Source organism: Centruroides sculpturatus, unplaced genomic scaffold (assembly GCF_000671375.1).
Source record: "Centruroides sculpturatus isolate CEXI.00-Female unplaced genomic scaffold, Cexi_2.0 scaffold41, whole genome shotgun sequence".
Lineage (NCBI taxonomy): Eukaryota > Metazoa > Arthropoda > Arachnida > Scorpiones > Buthidae > Centruroides > Centruroides sculpturatus.
In genome coordinates, this window is record NW_019384983.1 from 1,099,131 (window position 1) to 1,119,749 (window position 20,619).

Consider the following 20,619-nt stretch of genomic DNA (forward strand, 5'->3'; position numbering starts at 1 on the left):
AGAGACTTATCATACTGCTACTGAATTGCATTTTGGTACACAGGACCCTCATCAGCCATACATAAAAATATATTGGTATCTGCAACAAAATATATTATGTTGACAAGTGTAAAGTGTAAGATTCCAATACAAAATAAATAATGATCCTAATATTGATCTTATGTGTTCTGATATTCTAGTAGCCAAAGTTATTCCGGTTTATCCTACATAAGTATAACAAGAGTCAAAATTGCAATTAAAAGTATAGACAACTGCAGTTTTTTTGCAAAATATCAATTGTATCTTCAGGTTGTTTAATTGTAGTTAATAGCATATTGTCATTTCTAAGTGTTACTATAATATTATAAAGTTTAATCAATTTTTTAATTTCTTCAAAAATACCTTGTACATACATTACACTTGCATATTTCATATTACATTCAGCTATTTTATTCTTAGAGTTAACAGAAAAAGTTTTTAACCAGTTATCTAATATTCGTTTTGGGTAATTATTAAATAGATACATTTTCTATTTCTGTTTCCTGGTCATCTAATCTGGTTGTTCTATTTTTAACAATTCTAATATATAATATTTTGGAATTTAATTTTAATCAAATTTTTTTATAATGAATTTCAGGAAGTATTTGATAGTCCAGAAGTATTTTATCGACATGTTGATACACATGCTGATGATTGTAACAAACCTAGTTACAGATCTGTACTAAAATGCCATTGGCAAGGTAATACATGTATTAATTTATTTAAAGTAAATTTGGAAATAACTTTAATTTTTTCAAACCAGATGAAATTTTAATAATAATACTGATAATAGACTAAAACACTTAAAAAATTTAAATTTTATTTTATCTGCTTTACTAGCTAAATGTTGCCATATAAATTTTAGATTGCAAAGGTTCTTTTGGTGGTGTTAATAAACTGAGAGATCATCTTCGAAGTCACACACAAGAAAAACTAATGGCATGCCCAGTTTGTGGTGGAATGTTTGCTTCACGTACAAAATTTCAAGATCATATTATTCGACAAGCAGCTATTAATGGTTCAAATTTAATTTCTTTATCACTGTTTAGTTACTTTATAAATTCTTCTTATATATTTTTTTAAAGAAAAATTATTAAAAATCTTTAAATCTTTTTATTATATTATTTTAATTTGAAAAAAAATTTTTGGAGTTTAGATAATGAAGTTCAGAATTTTGCATTTGAATGTGGATATTGTTATCGTAAATTTGCTTCTGAGCGACTTCTCAGAGATCATATGAGACATCATGGTATGTAACACTTTAATTTTATAAAAATAATAATGTAAATTATTTAAATTTAATGTTAAATTAAACTTTTGTATATAAGTAATTTATTCTTTAATATAGTTAAGCTAAATATATAATTTTTATTTTTCTTGTTAATAGATTATCATTGACTTATTGATTATTAAAAAAAGTTTATGTAAAATAGTCATATTATTTACAGTTTCATTTTTAGGTTCTTATGGCATTTATTTCTAAGTTAAAATCTAGAAAAATTTTGTTATGTTTGTTTAAATATACTTTAAAAATTTTAAATATAATTTACAATAATTAATTTATGAAAAGATGTAAACAATTTTTGCAGTTAGCCATTATAAATGTCCTTATTGTGCTATGACTTGTCCAAATCCATCATCTTTACATAGTCACATTACATACCGTCATTCAACCGAGAAAAATTATTCCTGTCAATATTGTGAATATAGGTAAGTTACAGTTATATATGATTTGACTTTATTTTAACAGGAATAATTAGTAACCTAGAACAGTTCTATTCACTCTATGGGTCATTACCCCAAATGGGGTTGCGGAAAATTACCTTGGGGTCACACTGTTAAAATCTTTGAATACCATTGACCTAGAACATTGAAAAGTCAATCCATACCATCTCTCATTCATAAAAAATTAATTTGAAAATAGTTTTATTAAGTCTTCTGCACTTCTCTAAGTAGTTGATTTTATTTACATAATTAATCTGTAATATAAATGAAAATGTTTATTTGTTTATTTGTTCACTATGCATACCTAGGTCATTTAACCAATTGATACAAAACTCAGCAGTTACATTCACATACTTCTAACTTAGATAATACCATACACCCCAGCCCAAAATATTGATTGGATTTTTATATATAAATTAATTTCTGTCTACATTTGATTTGCTGGCTTTTCATCTAGCACCATCTATTGGTAAAAAAATTAAGAAAATAAATAAACTAAACATAATTCTTACAAAAAAGGATATAATTTTAAAAAATATTCACTTGATTACTGCAACAATGATGTCATGTGAAATATATGTGCTATATCATTACTGTGACATTATTAAATCATAAGTTTAAGTATTTAATTTTCCACATCTAACAATTCAAGTTTTTTATTTCGGAATGATACTTTCTTAATTCTAATAAGTGCCCTCCAGTAACCGAATGCATAAAACCAGGTTATAGATTGGTTGTAGATAATAGCATGGCCAATGGGCTGGTCATGTGGAGTTTTCCAGGTTTTCTTCACATTAGTAACACCTAAATAGGGGCCAGCTTCACATAAAAGACTTTGTTTTGAAATTACAATTTAATATTTTTTAAATACACTGATTAACAAGAAAATTAGGCACTAATAAAATTTTATTCATTAGAATTGAATGAAACTTTATTAGATGATGATGGTTATAAGTGATTTCAATATCATAGCAAAGGGTCAATTTCCTATGAAACAATAGCACAATTTAATGGAACCTTTAATACTTTGTACTAAAGAGTTTTTTAAACTATTCAACTTGAAACAGATTTGTCCGTGAATATTGCATTTGTAGGTGGCTAAAGCCGACATCTCATTTGTTCCCGAAAATTCTTGATGAGCAATAAATATGAAGACCAGGCAGGCCAAGGAAGTGTGCCTTGATGGAGATTACTGAGTAACTTAAATTGTAGCTGAGTGTGAAATTCCATGAAATATTAGAAATGAATCATGTTTAAACATTAAAAATAACAAAAATTACACAATAGGATAGATGACTGTATCAAGTCGTGGAAAATTTTCCATGTGTCAGATATGGATTCCACTCTTTTGCATTGATATACTCACCCCTCCCTTATGAATAATTTGTATATTTTCAGAGTCTCAAATACCTTTAACTCTGCTAAATGTATTTATCTGTCAGATAAGTAACATGAAATAAATGTAAACATGCTTCCTCTTGTAACATGACAAATTTTAATGCTTATGTAGCCAATGCAATTCCTGGTTGGTCTTTGTGATTATGTTCTCGTTCTCTCACCCTCTCTTACAATGACCATGATGCAGAGCCAATGCATTTGAGATCATATGCAAATTGGACATCTTAAGTAGTACTTTATAAATCCTCAGGTTGTATAATATATCCAAGTGGTTCTTATCATTTCTCAATAATCTTGAAAGCGTGGAGTTTCTTCTGTGCGTGATCTTGGCACCTGCAGACCTAGCTATTTCCTTGTATAGACTTTAAATTTTGTTATAACAAACTATTTTTGATTTCTCTGTCCTCTTAGATTGCTATTGCTGATGCTGTACACTTTTTTTCTTTTGTAGTAATATTTGTCAATGAGACCTAATTAAGCTGCCTGGATAACTATGTTGCCAAGAGGACTGAGAGCATATTTACATTTATGTCAGGTTACTTATCTGATAGATCTATCATTTAGCAGAGTTAAAGGTATTAGAGGCTCTGGAAATATACATATTGTCCAGGTAATGTGAGACAGAAATCATATTGACACATGAAAATTTCTATGGCTTGATGTAGTCATCTTTCCTGTTGTGTATATGTTTAAGTTTTGTTATTTTATTCATTTCTGATATTTTATGGATTTAATTTGTATTTGAATTTGAAGTATGTAGATCTAGAACACATTTTGAATACTCAAATTTTGTATTTGTTTAGAAGTTTTATATGCATTTGAAAAGTTCATTAGTTCTAATTTTTTTTTCTATTCATTTGCTAATGTCTGAGAAAGGACAAATGTAAAATGGCTGAAGACATTTGTAATGAATCATATTAAAACCTAATTTTTTTGCTGGAACTGTTGAAAAGATGTGAAGGTATTCAAATGAGGATGCTGTAAAGTATGTAATTCTTTGTAGTTTTGCACTACGGAAATTAAAGCTACATCTGTCATGATAAAAGAAATGAAAAGAAAGTGTTCCTCCTAAAAAAGTGATTTCTGTTCATGAGTGGAGTGCCAAGAAGTTTTTACAGCTGTGCACCTGGGTTAGTGACTGTGTCAGTTTGAAGCAGTCAGACAAAAATGTTTTCTTTTTGAGAATATAAGACATATTTTATCTTCTCTGTCTGCTTGCATACCTAACGTAAACACATCCATAACTTAAAATTGGTGAATTTTGTACATAAAACAGGTGGATTTTTTCTTCCTTTTGCTCATCTGCTTAAGTGTGCACTTATCTTAATCGGACAATTTTATTTGGGTCATAACTTTTTCTGTGTATATTGTATGCTAAAGATAAAGGTAAATTTTAGCTATATTTTAACCAAAATTCAAATCTCTTTTTGTAAGAAGAAATCTGAATTTTGATTAAATTATAGAAATAGATCAGATTTTTTTTTTATAAAGGCAAAAACATCAATTTGTCATTGTTTTCACTTTTAAAATTTGTTTTATCAACAAGATACTACATACATATATTTGAATTTGTGATAAATTTTAAATAGAAAAATAAAATATTTTTTTTCTTAAATATAAAAAATATAATTATAAATTCTTAAAAATAAAATATTTATTTTTTAGTAATTGTTTTAGAAAAATTCAAATAATTATTACAACTTAAACATTTTTAAGATATTAATATTTTTAATTGAAAGAATTAATTAATTTGAAATATTTTATAAAATTAATTATTTTAGAAAAAATATTATGGAATTATTATAAATGAATTTTTTTCATGACATGCTAAATCAATTAAATTTTTAACTGATTAAATTATTTAGCATTAATATCATAAAGTACTCAGCAAATCACTATACATATAACTAACACCTTATCCTTGCCGAGAAATATAATTTATCTTTCCCATCTTTGGTGTTGACAGCTGAAAAGTTGCAGATTTATAGGAGTAAAATACAGGAAAGCTGTTTAAATGCGAGGGATGCAGAAAGTCTTCCCTCTGCATGGAAGTTTATAGTTAAGAAATTTAATAAGACCTCTAACCAGTCAAAATAATAATTTTATTGGATGTGTTAGTAATTGTATTTCTTAATACTTCTATGTACATTTTTATATTTTTATTTTATGTTACTCTGTTGGTTATTTATTATTTAATTTTTTATTTTTTATTTTATTTTATTCTGTTGCTTATTTAATTTTGAATTTTGAATTTTGTATTCCATTGATGGAATCCTTTAATTCAAATTTGGTTCTCAACCTGAAGATGTCCTGTGAATCAGGCTGAAAACGTTTGTTTGAAATAAATTATATTTCTCGGCAAGGATAAGGTATTAGTTATATGTATTTAGCATTATTTATGAATATTTGTTAAGTTTTCTTTATATTTGTTTTTTTAGATGTAAATATGAAAGTGATTTATATAAACATCTGGAAACTCATAATAATGAACCATCCTTTAAATGTCCTATTGAGAATTGTGATTATTCTACAAGAACTCGTGCTTGCCTAAATAGACATGTTAGTGGAAAACATCAGGTATTCATATGCATATCATTATTATTATTATTATTATTATTATTATAATTCACTNTAATAAAACTATATACTTTGTTGTAGTAAAATATATAGAAAAATCTCTTATAAAATAATATTTTTGTCTTAAAGTTATTATTTTCCTCAATAATGTTTTCAAAAAGCTTATCTGATAAAATATGTAGTAACGTTACGACTTAATGGTATACTAATCAGACATTTAATGATGATCACAGTAAGTTTTATGTGATATCAGTATTAAGATATGATATTTAATGAATTTCTTATTTGTTTTTATGTTGAGAAGTTAATAATGATTTATTTAATTGAAAGAAAGCAGTTTGATTAAAAAATTTTAAATTTAGAAATCTCAAAATAATAATTATGTTTAAGATATATAAAGAATAGGAAGGAAAATACTATGACTTTCAGAGTCATTTTAGAAAATTAATTCTCCTTAATCTTTCCATAATATTTTTATCAACATCACTTTGACTTTTTTATTTTTACAGCATAATATTGTATTATACACACAAGAGTCCATTTTGCTTTACACATGTAGCGGACATAAAAGCTACTTTATCTTTCCCGCAGCCACCTCTTGCAACAAACATTTAGAAACAGTTTGCTACATTGCAGTGCTGCATTTACAAACTGGTTTCAGAGTGTTTGCTGTAAAGTGCTTCTTGAGCACTGCATAAAAAAAACATGGCCAATGTCAGAAACTGTAAAAGCATGGTTTGCTGACTTAAGAGTCAAATTCAGTGGCACTAGGAGTGGATTAACCTAACTATTGGTTAATCACAAAGTACAAATTTGCATAAGTCAGTCCTGTATAAAACAAGACCCTACTGTACATTATTTATTACACTCATGTTTGTGAAAATTGCAACACCATGAAGGAATTGTGCAAATTGAACCAAACTTACAGGAAATATAAAGTGAGATAAGACGTGCAAATGAATAGAATTACAAAGCGATTGCACATGCGTGGAACAAAAACCAGCTCCTTATCAGCCACTTGTTCCAGGTATATAAAGGACTGTAAAGATGCATTAAAATCCATTTATCTTCCTCTGTCTGTGGTAAATGTTTCGTTGGTGGTCAATATGCCTCATCAAAAGCTGAGGAAGCTATACCAACAACTAACAGAGTTCGTACAAGGCCGCATCATTGGTATGCAAGAGGGTGGATTTTTGTATCGAGAAATTGCAGCTCACACACAGTGTAATGCCACAACAGTGATGCGTGTTTGGAAGAAATGGACAGAGAAGAACCAAATAAAGCGAAAACCTGGCAGTGGGGCAAGCAATAGCACAATGGTACAGGATGACAGACATCTAATCCACATGGCTGTGATGGACTGTACAGCATCCTCTCGTATGTAGCACAACGTTGGAGCACAGCTACAGGTGTTTTGTTGTCTAGCTCCACGGTTCATCACTGTCTGCTGCAGCATGAACTGCGTGCAAGGGTTCCTCTACGCAGGATTCTCCACTCACTGATTCACAGACACCTTCGACTTCAATGGGCTCAGCAACACAGTGCGTGGCGTGCCCATTGGCAATAAGTTTTTTCGACAAATCTCGCTACAATCTGCAGTACAATGATGGAAGAGTACACATGAGACGTTACAGAAGGGAACGTCTGCTCTCACAATGTGTTATCCATCGTCATATCGTATAAACGCTTGGCATCATGGTGTGGGGAGCTATTGGGTATAATTGTTGATCCCATCTAGTGCAGATTACGGGCAACCTCAACAGTGATCGTTACATATGGGAAATTGTGGAGCCAGAGGTCCTCCCCTTTCTTCAATGCATTCCAGGTGTTGTATTTCAGCAGGATAATGCCCGTGCACATATTTCTCAGACTGCATAAGCCTTCTTCAGTGCACAATAGGTTTTGCTCATTCCTTGGCCTGCTTATTCCCTGGATGTTGCCCATTGAGCATATCTGGGATTTCATTGGTTGGCAACTCGCTCATACAGCTGGTGGGACACAGAATAAGACTGAACTTTGGAGTCAAGTCGAAGCCATCTGGAATGCCATTCCCCAGGATTACATTCAGAATCTGTATGATTCAATGCCACGACGTGTTCAGGCTCATTGTGGAGGACACACAAAGTACTGATTTCCGACGTTCTTTTTGTTTTTTTGTCTTGTAAATTTGTAAATATTACTGGAATAAATGTGGAATAAATTTCTTTAATTTCTGACAATTCCTTCATGGTGTTGCAATTTTCACAAACATGAGTGTACTGAAATTTAATATTTTAGTATGATGTTTATCCAAAGTAGAATTTAAAATCTTTATAAGTTATGCATTCTACTCATAATACTAATTATGAGTACAAACATATAATGATTATTCATTACGTTTGAAAGTAATAAATTAATAAATCTGAAATAAAAATTATGACAGTTTTTAAGAACTAAAAATTTTCTCAACATTTATTTTTATGTATAGAATGATTTTTTGTTTGTTTGATGATATAAGTTTTGAAGAATATGATGTTAATTTTATAATTTCTTAATAAAATAGATTTGTTTTTGATAACTTTCAATATTTTACTTTTCTAATTCTTTTTAGAATGGTTCAGCTAAAGTTTATAAATGTCATATTTGTGAAAAAACATTCAGTCGAGGAAATTATTTGACCAAGCATTTGATGTCTAACCATCACTTTCATTGGCCATCAGGACATTGTCGTTTCAGGTAAAAAATAAATTCATTTCATGATAACTGTTGTTCAAAAGTAAGAAAAAGAAAACTTATTATGCAGTAATTTTCATAGCTTTTATTTTATTTATTATATTTAAATAATTGCAATATTGCTATAAAAGATTATTATAAATAGTAAATTTATATTAATCTCTTTTTCAGATATGTTCGTGATGATGATGGGTTTTTTAGGCTTCAAATGGTTCGTTATGAAAGCATAGAATTGTCTGAAGCTGTTCTGCAAGAAGAGGGATGCGAAGAAAATAAAGAAATTGCTTCACATTCCATTTTAGACAAAACAAATTTAGAAGATAAGACTGTTGTTGATAATAGTGACAATGAAAATAATAAAGAAGCTTCAACAGAGTTAATGAAAAGCTCAGAAAGTAATGATATCCAGGCAACTACAGTTCCTATGGTAGTCTATATACCTAATCCTGATAATAAAGATGATACAACTAAAGAAATGATACCCAGTGAGGTTCATTCAGTGGTGTTAGAAGTACATAATATTGAAGATGTTTCTGCTTCTTCAGAAGTCCCACCATATGTATATTTGAATTTATCAGACTTAGAAAAGAATGGCAACTCATCTCGCACGATACATGTTATAGAAAATCTTGATGGAAAAACTGTCATACAAATGGCAGAAGTTATTGCAAGTGCACCTGAACATAGTGAGGACATTGAAATAGTAGAGTAATGGTTATTTTTTTAAGCATTTTTTAAACAAACTATTATTTATAGTTTAATAATTTCTTATTTAATTATCTTGAAAATTCATAAACAATGTATATTTTTAATATTTTCAAATATCTTTACATTCATTAGCTTTTAGTTACTGAATTTTGTTTTTATACATTGATGTAATATATACAAATTAAAGTATTAAAACAATTTCGGGAAATTGTTTTTCTGTAGAGTAAAATTCCCATTAGAGAATAAAATTTAAAATTTCTGATATAAATCACAAGATAATTAGTATTTATAATTTTTTATTAATTTTCATCTTTAAAGACAATATTTTGTATCAGATAATCTTAACTACTAATAAACTATCATATTAGTTACTGTGTAATATATTTGAATTTAAAAAATATACAAAAAAGGTTGAAATATTTATTATTTAAAATTTAAATTATTTCTAATAACAGTTATAATTCTGTACATTTTTCTTGGATAAGAATGTGTAGTAATTATTTGGCCCAGTTTCATGCCTAGGTTATTTAGCAAAATGCTTTTCTGAGCATTTTGACAGTACTTTTGTATTAATTTTTGCTGATTTTACTTTTGGAGAAATGTGTTTAATTCTTGGGAGTTTTTTAATCTTGCAATCAGTATCTTGTAATAATTCACTAGCAGTTATCTTCTTATAATGTTTCTTCTGTGTTAAGTTTGATTTTCTTATTAAAGAATCATTTTTTTCTGAGCTAATTTTGTGAGATCTATTAGAGAATGCATTGGACATTAAACTCGAAGATTTCCAAGTATCATCTCTAATAGTGCTGTTTTTACTTTTGAGGTAGATAATGGGAAAATGGCAGCTATCATCATCTTCCTTAGGGATTAAAGTATATGGGGGATGTTCATCTTTATTCTTTAAATTCATAGGATTTTTTGGACCAGAAAATGAAGATAAATTCTTTGTATCAGAAGAGTTTACTAATGTATTTGTCCAGATTTCATCTACATTTTCCAAAATTTCATATGTTTGAATTACCATTTCAAAAAGGAGTTTATGAATGAAACCCATTTCAGGATTTGTTTTGTGGTTGTCATTGAATAAAGTATTGATATATGACTTATTATTCTGATGATGTGATTGATTTCCTTGTAAAAGTTTTGCATTGTTTACAATTGTTTTGGTAATAGATTCCACAATTAAATCATCTGACTGAGTAAAATAAGTAATTAAAATATTAGTAATTATTTTCTTTAGCGTTTTTCTTACATTTTTATCCAGTTTAATAAATTTATTAATGAAATTTGTCAAACAGGATTCCATTAGAGTTGAAGTGTATTGTGATTCAAAAGTTTCATATTCAGTCTGTTCTAATGTATTGCTATCAGAAAAAGTCTTTTCATTTCTCTTGTATATCTCTTTTAATACTGAATTTACAATGTCCCAAATTTCAGATTCTGATTGCAATGCCCCAATTTCTGATTCTTCTGTTTCAGTTAGCATTTTGTTGTTATCAGATATATGTTTTAAAGGTGACATTTCTTTATTTAAAATATATTCATTTTGTGAATGAGATGTAGAATCAAAATCAATGTCATTATTCTGATTTAAACTCTTGCTCTTGTTTGGATCATAACTTAAATTTTCCAGTTGCTGCAAATGCTTAGTAATGCTGCCTTTTTTCTCATCTGATATCTGTTCTATACAATAATTTTTTAAGTAATTCATACTGAGACTGGTAAGGGAGCTAAACGGTTTTGATAAAACGGCAGTACAAAATAATGTAGATTGTGAATCATTTTTATCATCGTTTTGTCGGAAACTTATAATGTCTACTATTTTACACTCCCCATAATTTTCTGTTATGTGTGCTGAATGTTCTGAAGATGATTCAAAATCAGAATTATTATCATTCCTCTGGTAAAATTTCATTTTGCCTAAGAAAAAAGAAAAGAAAGATTAAGAGTTGTTTACATAAAATCATTAATGATGATAAGTTGTGAGGATTATTAGTGATAGCATTCATCGATGCTAGATGACTAAAATGGCAAAGATATTGTCAGCAGGACCCAGCTTTGAAACCAGGTCAGGAGCTTCAAAACTTTTCCAGGATAATCTGACCTAGATTTTTCAGATCGTGCCCTTTACCATGAAGCCATGACATTATGAGCTTGATGGAATCCATGATTTGCATGGAAAAGGTCCTCTTAGTGCTCACAGAGCAGAAAGACTGAAGAACTAAAAAAAAAAGTTCAATACGAAAATTTTTATGGTTCACATAAGTTAATCAATAAACGAATGCCATTTACTCGATCGCATAGTGTGTAAAATTTTTCATATTGAATAATTGATGATTGATAACATCCATTATCATTAAATTTAATTCATGTCAATAATAATTGAAATAATCTTGAAGTACTCGTATATTAGTTTATATTGTAATTTTCCTAAATTGACATTTAAAAACATTCTATCAAGTAAATGAAAATCTGTACGTCTATTATGACATGAACCGAAAAAATAATAATGAATTGCATACTTTAAGTTGTCTTCATTCAAATTACTGTACAGCTCTATCCGTTCTTATTCAGATCTGCCGATTAAATGAAATCACATGATTCGTTTTATTGAAATGCAATAATGTAAGAAGGAACAACAATACCAGGATGGATAAAAAACCAAATTGCCCATCCTTTACAAAATGCATTGTACTGTACAACACCAATTAATAAACATAAATTAGAGTTTGAATGTGCAAAGTACATAAATCTTTATATTTCCTTTGTGTGCTAAAAATTCCTGATAAACGCTAAAGCTCTATAAAAGCAAATAATAGCAGCAGTTAATAAAGAAAGCTATGAAGTATTTTGCATTTGGCAATAGCCATCATCAATGCTAATCAGTTGCCCTAAATATTACTACTGCATCAAAGCAACAAATTAGGAAGATAAATTGAAATCCATCGGATGGCAAATTGGCGATTAAGTAAGAAATTCAGTTATCATAGTACATACAATTGAAATCTCGTGAATCGAATGGGCACGAGTGGAGATTTTTATAGATCGAAATTTAGAACTTTTCGCTCACCCCTTCAGTAGATCGCGTCAAATACATCCAGGACCACCCATCGCGCTAGGTGACCCTGTATATATGTGACGAGAAGAATGGTAAATGAAAGAACAGAAAATAATCGGTTTTAAAAAAGAAAAAGTGAATAAAAATAAATGCACAATTATTGTATTCGGTTATTAAAGTTATTTATAAATAGTTCCTACAAGAGTGCCAGTGCTAGAAATGCTCTCTATTTACGACCATTCTGGAAGCAGGGGCGGTAAAAATCGGTTTCGTTCCAGATGAAAGCATCGAGCCGACATTGCATATAAAAAACAATGTTACAAGAACTTAAACTCCGTTCCGATTTTTGCGTAGAAAATCTGCAGCGTAATACATAATGCAGTTTTTCTTCAGAATTTTGCTGGAGAAAGAAACTTGTTTTGTTTTACTAGCCTATAATCTCAAGTGTCTTATTAATTAATAAAATGTTTTCCCTGTTATCTTGAAGTAGCGATACCCCGAGATTCCGGAATGGACGGTGGGGAGACGGTGTGACGGTACTGGACAGAAAGGTGTCCGAAGAAATGGTGGAAAAATCTGTCGAACGTAAAAGGCCTTGGTGGAAAAGGTTGTTTTTCTGCTGGAAAACATAACCTGTTTTCTGCCATGACCTTCTTGCACGGATTTCGACTTTCTACCGAATGTGACACAGCCACACGGAAGTGACCTTTCACCCGAATATGATACTTTTACCTGGAATTAACCTCTCACCCGGCTACGACTGAATCAACTGGACTTGACTTTCCATCCCAATTTACAGACAAATACTTCAACACCATTCGAGATTCATTCTTGCACTTCGGTTAAAGAGACAACAAAACATTAAGTAGTGTTCTCGTGTTTGATAAAAGACTGTGTTAGGCTGTTGTTTAAATAACTGGCCAAAGCAACTTATAGCATTTCGACCGGCGTTCTACTAGTAAAATATTTCACCACAGAATAATGCACTACGGGAGGAAACCATTTCCACATTGAACTTTAAGCAAAAACACACATTGCAGTCGATATGTCAAAAGCAGAATTATAATTACTTCAGCAAATAAATTTGTACATGGAATTTTCATGATTGCATATTAATTTTTATATTTAATAAAACTTATTAAATTTTATATTAACTGTTTAAAAATTTGATATTTATCGAAAGTTGCTCATCTTTAGATTAATTTCTAATTGTCTCTTGGCACGTAAAAAGAAAGTTTATAAAACGTTTGTTCAGTTATCGAAAACTCATTGAATGTAAGTTTTACATTTATAGATTCAACCGACTGCATATCGAAAATATTAAAGAAAATATCCAGAAAGTTCCAAAAAGTAAGGCCAAAACTTTCTTATATTTTTAAGTATTGTGTTTTATTATACGAATTTCTTTCATTGCCGATGATAAAAATTATGTTAATCAAAATAAATAACTAAAATTGTATGTGGCGCCATCTGTTACCATATTTTGTTGTAAAAACTATATATTTTTAATGATTATAAAATAGTATAAGACTTAATTTTGAGGATATAGAGAAGTTTTATAAAACATTGTAAATGCTAACAACAAGTGAAGTCGTCATTAATTTAAGCTGTTGAGGGAAAGAAAAAAAGATTTTTAAAAATCTTATCGACTAAAACATTCAATAGATGGCGTGAAGGTAAAGAGCAAATTAGAAAGCCCTTCTGAGATATCTAATTATCGTCCAATTGCTTTGACCTCCCACATCAGTAAAGCAATGGAACGTATGATTTTACGCAGATGGATGAATTTAGCTCACAATGAAGCTTGGTCTAACATCCCAGAACCGTTCCTGGATAGAATCATTGGAAGCGTTATACGATATTTTGGTGTGTAGCTTCCACCCAAGGTATAATCTAGGACCTTGGCTTCCACCAGCTAAACCGCGTGAGGTTAGTGCTCTGTAAAATGCATATAATCTAGCTGCTTGGAAGCTGTCCGTTATTCGACAATACAGCGCTTCCATTCCGCCACTGATATTCGAATATACAATAGCAATCTTATCGTTTTTTTCACTTGTAGTATAGAAATTTGTAATAAGATACATAATGCGGTTATAATAAAATATTAATTTTAATTAATTCAAAGTATTGTACGTTAAAATATGAAAATAATCGCGCAATATGTCTTTATATTTTAGAAAATATAAGGGAAGCGGCGCTTCCACCGCTTCCAAGGACGGCACGCCACTGATTAATAGGACTTTACACTGGTGTTTAATTACAAAATTGACACAATAATGGAAGTTAGTTCAGAAAAAAACAAATTTTCTTTATTATATCACCTGTAGTCATGGGTGTCCGTTCTTTAAAAGTTGAGGTTTGGAATTTGGTGATGTATTGCTTAGAGTTAAAAAATTTTTGACACTGAATTATGTAAGAGTTCGATTGGTCAACATTCAAGGAAAAACTTTGTTTTCATACAGAGAGGAAGTGCCTTGCATTAAATTATAAATAATTTTTTCAATATTCTGAGGTATGGAGTCTTCCATACCTTCCATAGTGGAAACGAACCCCTGCCTGTAGTAGTAATTTTTTCTGTACATTTAAATTGTTTCGGGCTAACATGCCTCTCATCAGCAGTATTACTATAAAACCACTAAAAACAGTAATTAAATAAGATATTGTATATTAAGAATATAATAAATTCTCGCAGAATATCTGTCCTTTATTCGATCACTTAAGTCAATATTTACATATTTAGCCAAAACTGTTCCAGAATATAAACTGGATTTGTCTTCTTTCCAGATTAGTCCTTTTTTCTTGTCAATCAAGTTAGATTTTTTATCCTTCAATTTATACTTTCTCAAAAAAGCATTCAGTCATACTTGACGGGGATATCTATTGATAGTAATAATAATAATAATGAAACGTGTCCTAGGAAATCTTCTCCAAAAAAGGTGGGGAAAAACTTGAAGCGGCATAACATTTCGGCGAATGGAGTCCAACAAAAGAGCATGTTGCAAACTTTCGTGGTGAAGCCGGGAAAATTTTGTAACTCGTTGCTGGATTTTCTAAACAAGATATTTAATAATTATATTAATTATTGTATAAATATTAGCAAAAAGAGAATGATATTGATAAATTTTAAGCCAAAGCTGCACTTTTCTAATGATAGTGTTTTCAAAAAATGTTCTAAACCAAAAATTTTGCGAGGAAACATCTACTTATGTCGTAACATTCTCTATTGTTGACCTGTTATCAAAATCGACGCACACGTGCATTATCTGAATAGAGTCGTGCGAAAAATTATCACTGTATTATGAGTTTGCAAATTATCGTCCAATAAAATAGCAATATTTTTAGATCGATAATTGGTTACAACCATCCAATAACAGATGATTAGATAAAAACGTACTTTATCACTTTAACTTCTGTGAGATTAAAGTTTAAATTCCAAGTTTGAAATTTGTTTTTCATTATAATTTTGAATATTTAATTCTATGGGCTAAGTGTACAAAACCACTGACACTGATTATTACCAGTGTTATCATCTCTGTTTCTTCAATATAAACCAGCTAGGGGGTTAAAAAAGACTAAAATAAACCAAATTTTACGTCATTAAATCAAAAAATAAACCATTTTAAAAGCAATGAAAAATAACTCCCTCGTGTAAATTAAATTAAAATAATACCTACAATATATCAAAAATATTAGTGCAATTACAAAATTAGTTTTATTCAATTCATTATTACTTACAAAAAATAAAAAATAAATCGAAGAGACAAGAGTAATTAGTTGGTCTAGATCGTACTATTGCTTATATTTTGACAAAAGGAAAGAAGTAATGAAATAGCACGAGTCCTTTCATCTGTAAGCAAACAAAACTATAATTAAAGCGACTCGTCACTCTGCACTTACAAAGCATTCAATTCTTACCTTTGTTCCGAAACTTCCTTATCTTACATAATAAACGGTCGATGCGGTAGGGTATACATTTATACATGCCACTTTTAATATAGTTTAGAATATTCCTGTATTTAACAAAAACAAAAAAAACAAAAAAAAAAATTAATAGAACTCAATTGGAATTTTTCCCATGGACTCACAATGGGAATCCGAAATCAAGGTAGTGTTGTTATTAATTCTTTTTTTTAAAGAAATTTTTGTGCAAGGTATAAATAATACGTTAAATTAAGATATGTAGGCTCGATTTTTCGAGTAAAATAGGGAAAGAGATGGATGTGTGTTAAAAAAATTTGACAAGAGCTTTGTCGTATTTTGAATGCCATGCAGCACGCGCTCGTTTGTTAAGGATATTTAGAATGAAAAAGTTTTCTATTGACTTAACATGGGAATGACCTTAGACCCCCCGAAATCTCCCTTCTAGGTCGAACTTTAAAGTTTGACCACCGTCATGACACCCAGCAGGACACCGTCATGACAGCCCAAGCCTCACAGAACGAAGTTCTGTGAGGCTTGGGCTGGGATGAAAAACATTCTTTTAACCATAGATCCATACAAAAATGAATCTTGATCTTCGCGATTAATTAAAATTAAGGGAACTAAATTATAAAAGAAAAGGACAAAAAATGAAATTCTTTTAATATTAAAACCATTCGGTAAAAAGGAGAAAAATTAGTAAATTAAATTCTTTATAAGACAAGACGAACAAAACAGGAAATATTAGTTAAGGTACAAGGTTCGTTCAACACCAAACCAAAGACGATGTCGAATTGTATTAATAAACAATCGTCTTTCTCTGGAATCGATCTGGTCCAATTTCATTTGGTAACAGAGAATGACCAATCAGGATCAAGAAAGGGGATCAATAACCAATAAATTAACGATTTGCGAGGCCACATGCTATTTAAATCTAGGTCACAAGGACACTTCGTTCTTTGCCGTGGTGTCTCGCAAGGCCATGTCCCTCGCTGGGGTGTTTCTATCATCGTCCTTTGCCGATGTATCCTCCGAGAGTTATAGATCTTTGTTGAGAGAAACTTCAGAAATTCCGATCTGCCTTCCCGGACATCGTTTCCTGTTCGAGAACTGGACTTAGAATGCAACATCCGGTCAGCAATGGGAACCACCTTCGTCGCCGGACTTTCCACTTCTTTTTTTGAAGACTACGCGCTGAATCTACAAGGACTTTAACCCTTCGTGACTATAGTACTTTTTTAAGTTAATTGTGTAATAAACGGGTTGTGTTGTTTGTAAACGAGGCATCGACCTCACATGTCGTTGATTGTTACCGCTCGGCAGCCCAGACGGCAATGGAGACGGTAATGGTACATCATCTTATAAGCGTTATTTCGTTTTGAAATTGTTCCCTCCGATCCCCTCACAGTTCGAATCAGCCGAGTCATTATTTTGCAAGACGTGTTTCGGCGATTTGTCAATTTGAGTCGTTAGCAAGAAAGCTTGCACGCTGCGTTTTAATCAAAATTTTTTGTACCAAAATAAAAAAAAAACATACTAAGATGGCAAAATAATGCTACAATTATCGCTTATGCTACGCTCAAATTTGTTATTGGAATCGGGTTGCAAATTACGGTACACATTGATATTTATCTTACGGTTGGTAACATTGCGGGTCATGAAACATGAATAAACAGTTTTTTGATACAATAAAAACGTATTATAAAAAAAGAGTAGAAAAACATACAGAAAAAAATAAATTAAATTTTTAATTTTAAACCAAATCGAAGAAAATAAACTGAATTGAAAAATAAAAGACCAGCAGATTTGGTTTAAAAAAGACAAAAATAAATATTAAATTCTCCTCTTTCCATACGTTAATATAATGCCTTTAGTTAGGCAAAAACATTAAAATCTTTAGCAGTCAACATGGAATGAACAAACTGGGAATAAATTTTATGAGTTCAAATCAATTATTGAATACTGGGCATCAAACGAAGGTAAAAACAGGAAAGAAGACATCCCACCAAGATTACAAATACAAATCGTGTTTATGATAGCCAATTCATTCAGAGTTATTTCATCTTTATTTAATAAACGGAGAGAATTAATCAATATGTACCCGTGAGTCAACAACTATGGTATTCAACTGAAACTACGCGCAATAAATTATAATAAATAGGATTTATTAGAATCCCAATCCAATATAACAACCACGAAATTTATCACAACCTTCTACAGTTGCGCGTTATAGCTTCATGGAGCGTAACAAACTTGAATTAGAGGTCCCGTGTATAGTATTGGCTTCAGACATTTTTCTTCGGTAAATATTTTTAGGGAAATATTTTCTTATAAAAGATTAGTTCTGGGCTTCCTGTTGGTGGGATCTCAAACAATTTTCCTTTTTGCCCATAGGATAATGCGCTACTGACCTTCCAGTCAATCGTTTTATGAGAATTTACATTTAAAACTGAAATAACGTAACTTTAAAACTTTCTCAAACTTTTTAAGCCCATTCTTAAATTTAATTTTATAATTTTTGTCAATAGGATTTGTAATCTCAAACTATTGTTTTTCTTAGATCAATTCTCAGTAAGAAATACCTTGAAATTCACGATTATGACGCAAAACATAATGATTCGAAATTTAAACTTATTATCTAGTTATTATCTACTTGTGTGTGTTTTATCTTTCCTGAGATATTAAGCAATCACGGCTTATTAAATTGTAGTTAATTAAACATTTAATATCATGGAAAACAATATTCAGAAAATATAAAAGTTTTTCGTTTCTCAAAATACTGTAATGTTTTTATTCCATTTTAATGCTAATTACTTTAAATATATATTATATACCTCATATTAAAGTATTATATATGCATATTTATATAGTATAATATTATGCTATGTAAAAAATATATAAATTAACTGTCCACTCATATGTGATTATCAATTATCAAATAAAATGATAAAATTCTATTGGATAATAATTTTAGACTAATAGCAATATAATGTTTTTCACACGGTTCTATTTTTTATCTTTAAAGATTAAATTTTGCACAAGGCACTCTAAATGTGATAAATATGTAATATAAATTGCATCTCCTAAAATTATCATTCTCTTCATTTACAAATAATATAATTAGGTAAGTACTTCTATTTTATAATTTAAATATTTTTTAAAAGTTACTTGAAGTTTAATTATTTTTTTCAAATGATAGCATCGTAGTTCAGTTTATAGTCATTTTTAAACTCTAATTATGGCTTCTACCAACGTTCAAAAACTTACATGTCCCGATGGTTCTTGCACTCTCACTGTTTTATGTGATCCCAATAGCAAGTGTCACGAAGAAGGATGTACAGCTGCCATCACTTGCGGAGATTACAGTTCGTCTATAGGAGATAAACATCGTGGATGCTGCGACGTATTGTTATCTTGTGATAAGAATGCTTCCAAATGCGGTACCAAAATATCTTGCGGTAACTGCAAAGTCAATATATCCTGCGGTAAAAATGGAAAAAGATGCGAAAAATGTGACGTAGTCGTCAATTGCAAGAAAAACGACGAGTGTGAAGTAGAAATAAATTGCGGAAAAGAAGGCAACAAAAAGTGCAATGTCAAAGTCTCTTGTAAGAAGAAGGAGGACGGAAGCTGTGATTGTAATATTAACGCTTCGTGTGGAAAGGATTGCGAATGCTGCGATATTAAAATGTCCTGTGAAGGTGGAGAAAAGAGTTGCTGTCATTAATATTAATCTCTGACTGAATAAATTGTATTCAGTTAATCAAAATATCAATCAATGTATCTTGTATAAAATAATTAGATATCACAGAATGATCAGAATTTTCAATGTAATGATTGCCATTGAATAAATAAAACTTTTAAAAATTAAATAATTTGATCTTTATTGAAACTTACACATGGATATTATTCTTTTCTCCCACTCTAACTAAATTACAAAATAAATATAAATATATTAAATTTGAGAGCGTATTTAAATGTAAATTTATATATTTTTCAATCTTTGGCTATACAACTTATATACAACTTATCATTATCATGTCATTACATTAAAAAATAAGCAAGTGTGATTTTAAAAAGCATTACAAGTTATGGAAAAACTTTAATTATTTAAAATAAAAAGATTATAAAAGTAGCAAATAAGTTTATAAAATAGGAAAATGTATATCAATAATTCATACTAAAATTTACCAATATTGTCGCTTATAACATAAACACCAGATAAAAATGAATATACATTTATTTCATAAAAAATTATTGTAAACTAGCAGGTGGACCCGGCGTTGCTCGGGCAAAAGTAACGATAACTAAGATAAAGATTATTACGTTACAGTCAACCTTACCCGTTTTCACAGAATGCAAGAATTGGGTCCCCTTGTTTCCAGACTAATTAGAGAACTTTTAGATGGATCTAAAAATATGTTCGATTTCCCGCAAAAACGAAAAAAAACTGCATCTGCGTATTGCACGTTGCTTTCTCTTAACACTTCCATTGTTACGTAACA

General features: G+C 30.0%; 3 protein-coding genes and 1 long non-coding RNA gene across 4 annotated transcripts; 2 read left to right on the forward strand and 2 right to left on the reverse strand.

Moving 5' to 3' along the window:
- The first annotated feature begins 498 nt into the window (after positions 1-498).
- On the forward strand, positions 499-19,703 carry LOC111632854 (histone H4 transcription factor-like). Its single transcript, XM_023377382.1, has 10 exons — positions 499-719; positions 884-1,036; positions 1,175-1,267; positions 1,608-1,728; positions 5,580-5,718; positions 8,309-8,433; positions 8,602-9,138; positions 13,491-13,546; positions 19,140-19,238; positions 19,314-19,703. The coding sequence occupies exons 2-9, from the start codon at positions 955-957 to the stop codon at positions 19,142-19,144; spliced, it is 1,158 nt and encodes a 385-aa protein (XP_023233150.1). The 5' UTR covers positions 499-719; positions 884-954; the 3' UTR covers positions 19,145-19,238; positions 19,314-19,703.
- Positions 9,154-11,937, reverse strand: LOC111632853. Its single transcript, XM_023377381.1, has 2 exons — positions 11,661-11,937; positions 9,154-11,058 (listed from the first exon to the last, which is right to left on the reverse strand). The coding sequence occupies exon 2, from the start codon at positions 11,051-11,053 to the stop codon at positions 9,662-9,664; it is 1,392 nt and encodes a 463-aa protein (XP_023233149.1). The 5' UTR covers positions 11,054-11,058; positions 11,661-11,937; the 3' UTR covers positions 9,154-9,661.
- Positions 14,828-16,218, reverse strand: LOC111632855. The gene is made up of 3 exons (XR_002757938.1): positions 16,112-16,218; positions 15,932-16,059; positions 14,828-15,246 (listed from the first exon to the last, which is right to left on the reverse strand). It is a non-coding gene; the product is annotated as an uncharacterized LOC111632855 (long non-coding RNA).
- Positions 19,353-19,841, forward strand: LOC111632836 (prestalk protein-like). The gene has a single exon (XM_023377365.1). The coding sequence runs from the start codon at positions 19,353-19,355 to the stop codon at positions 19,839-19,841; it is 489 nt and encodes a 162-aa protein (XP_023233133.1).
- The last annotated feature ends 778 nt before the right edge of the window (positions 19,842-20,619 follow it).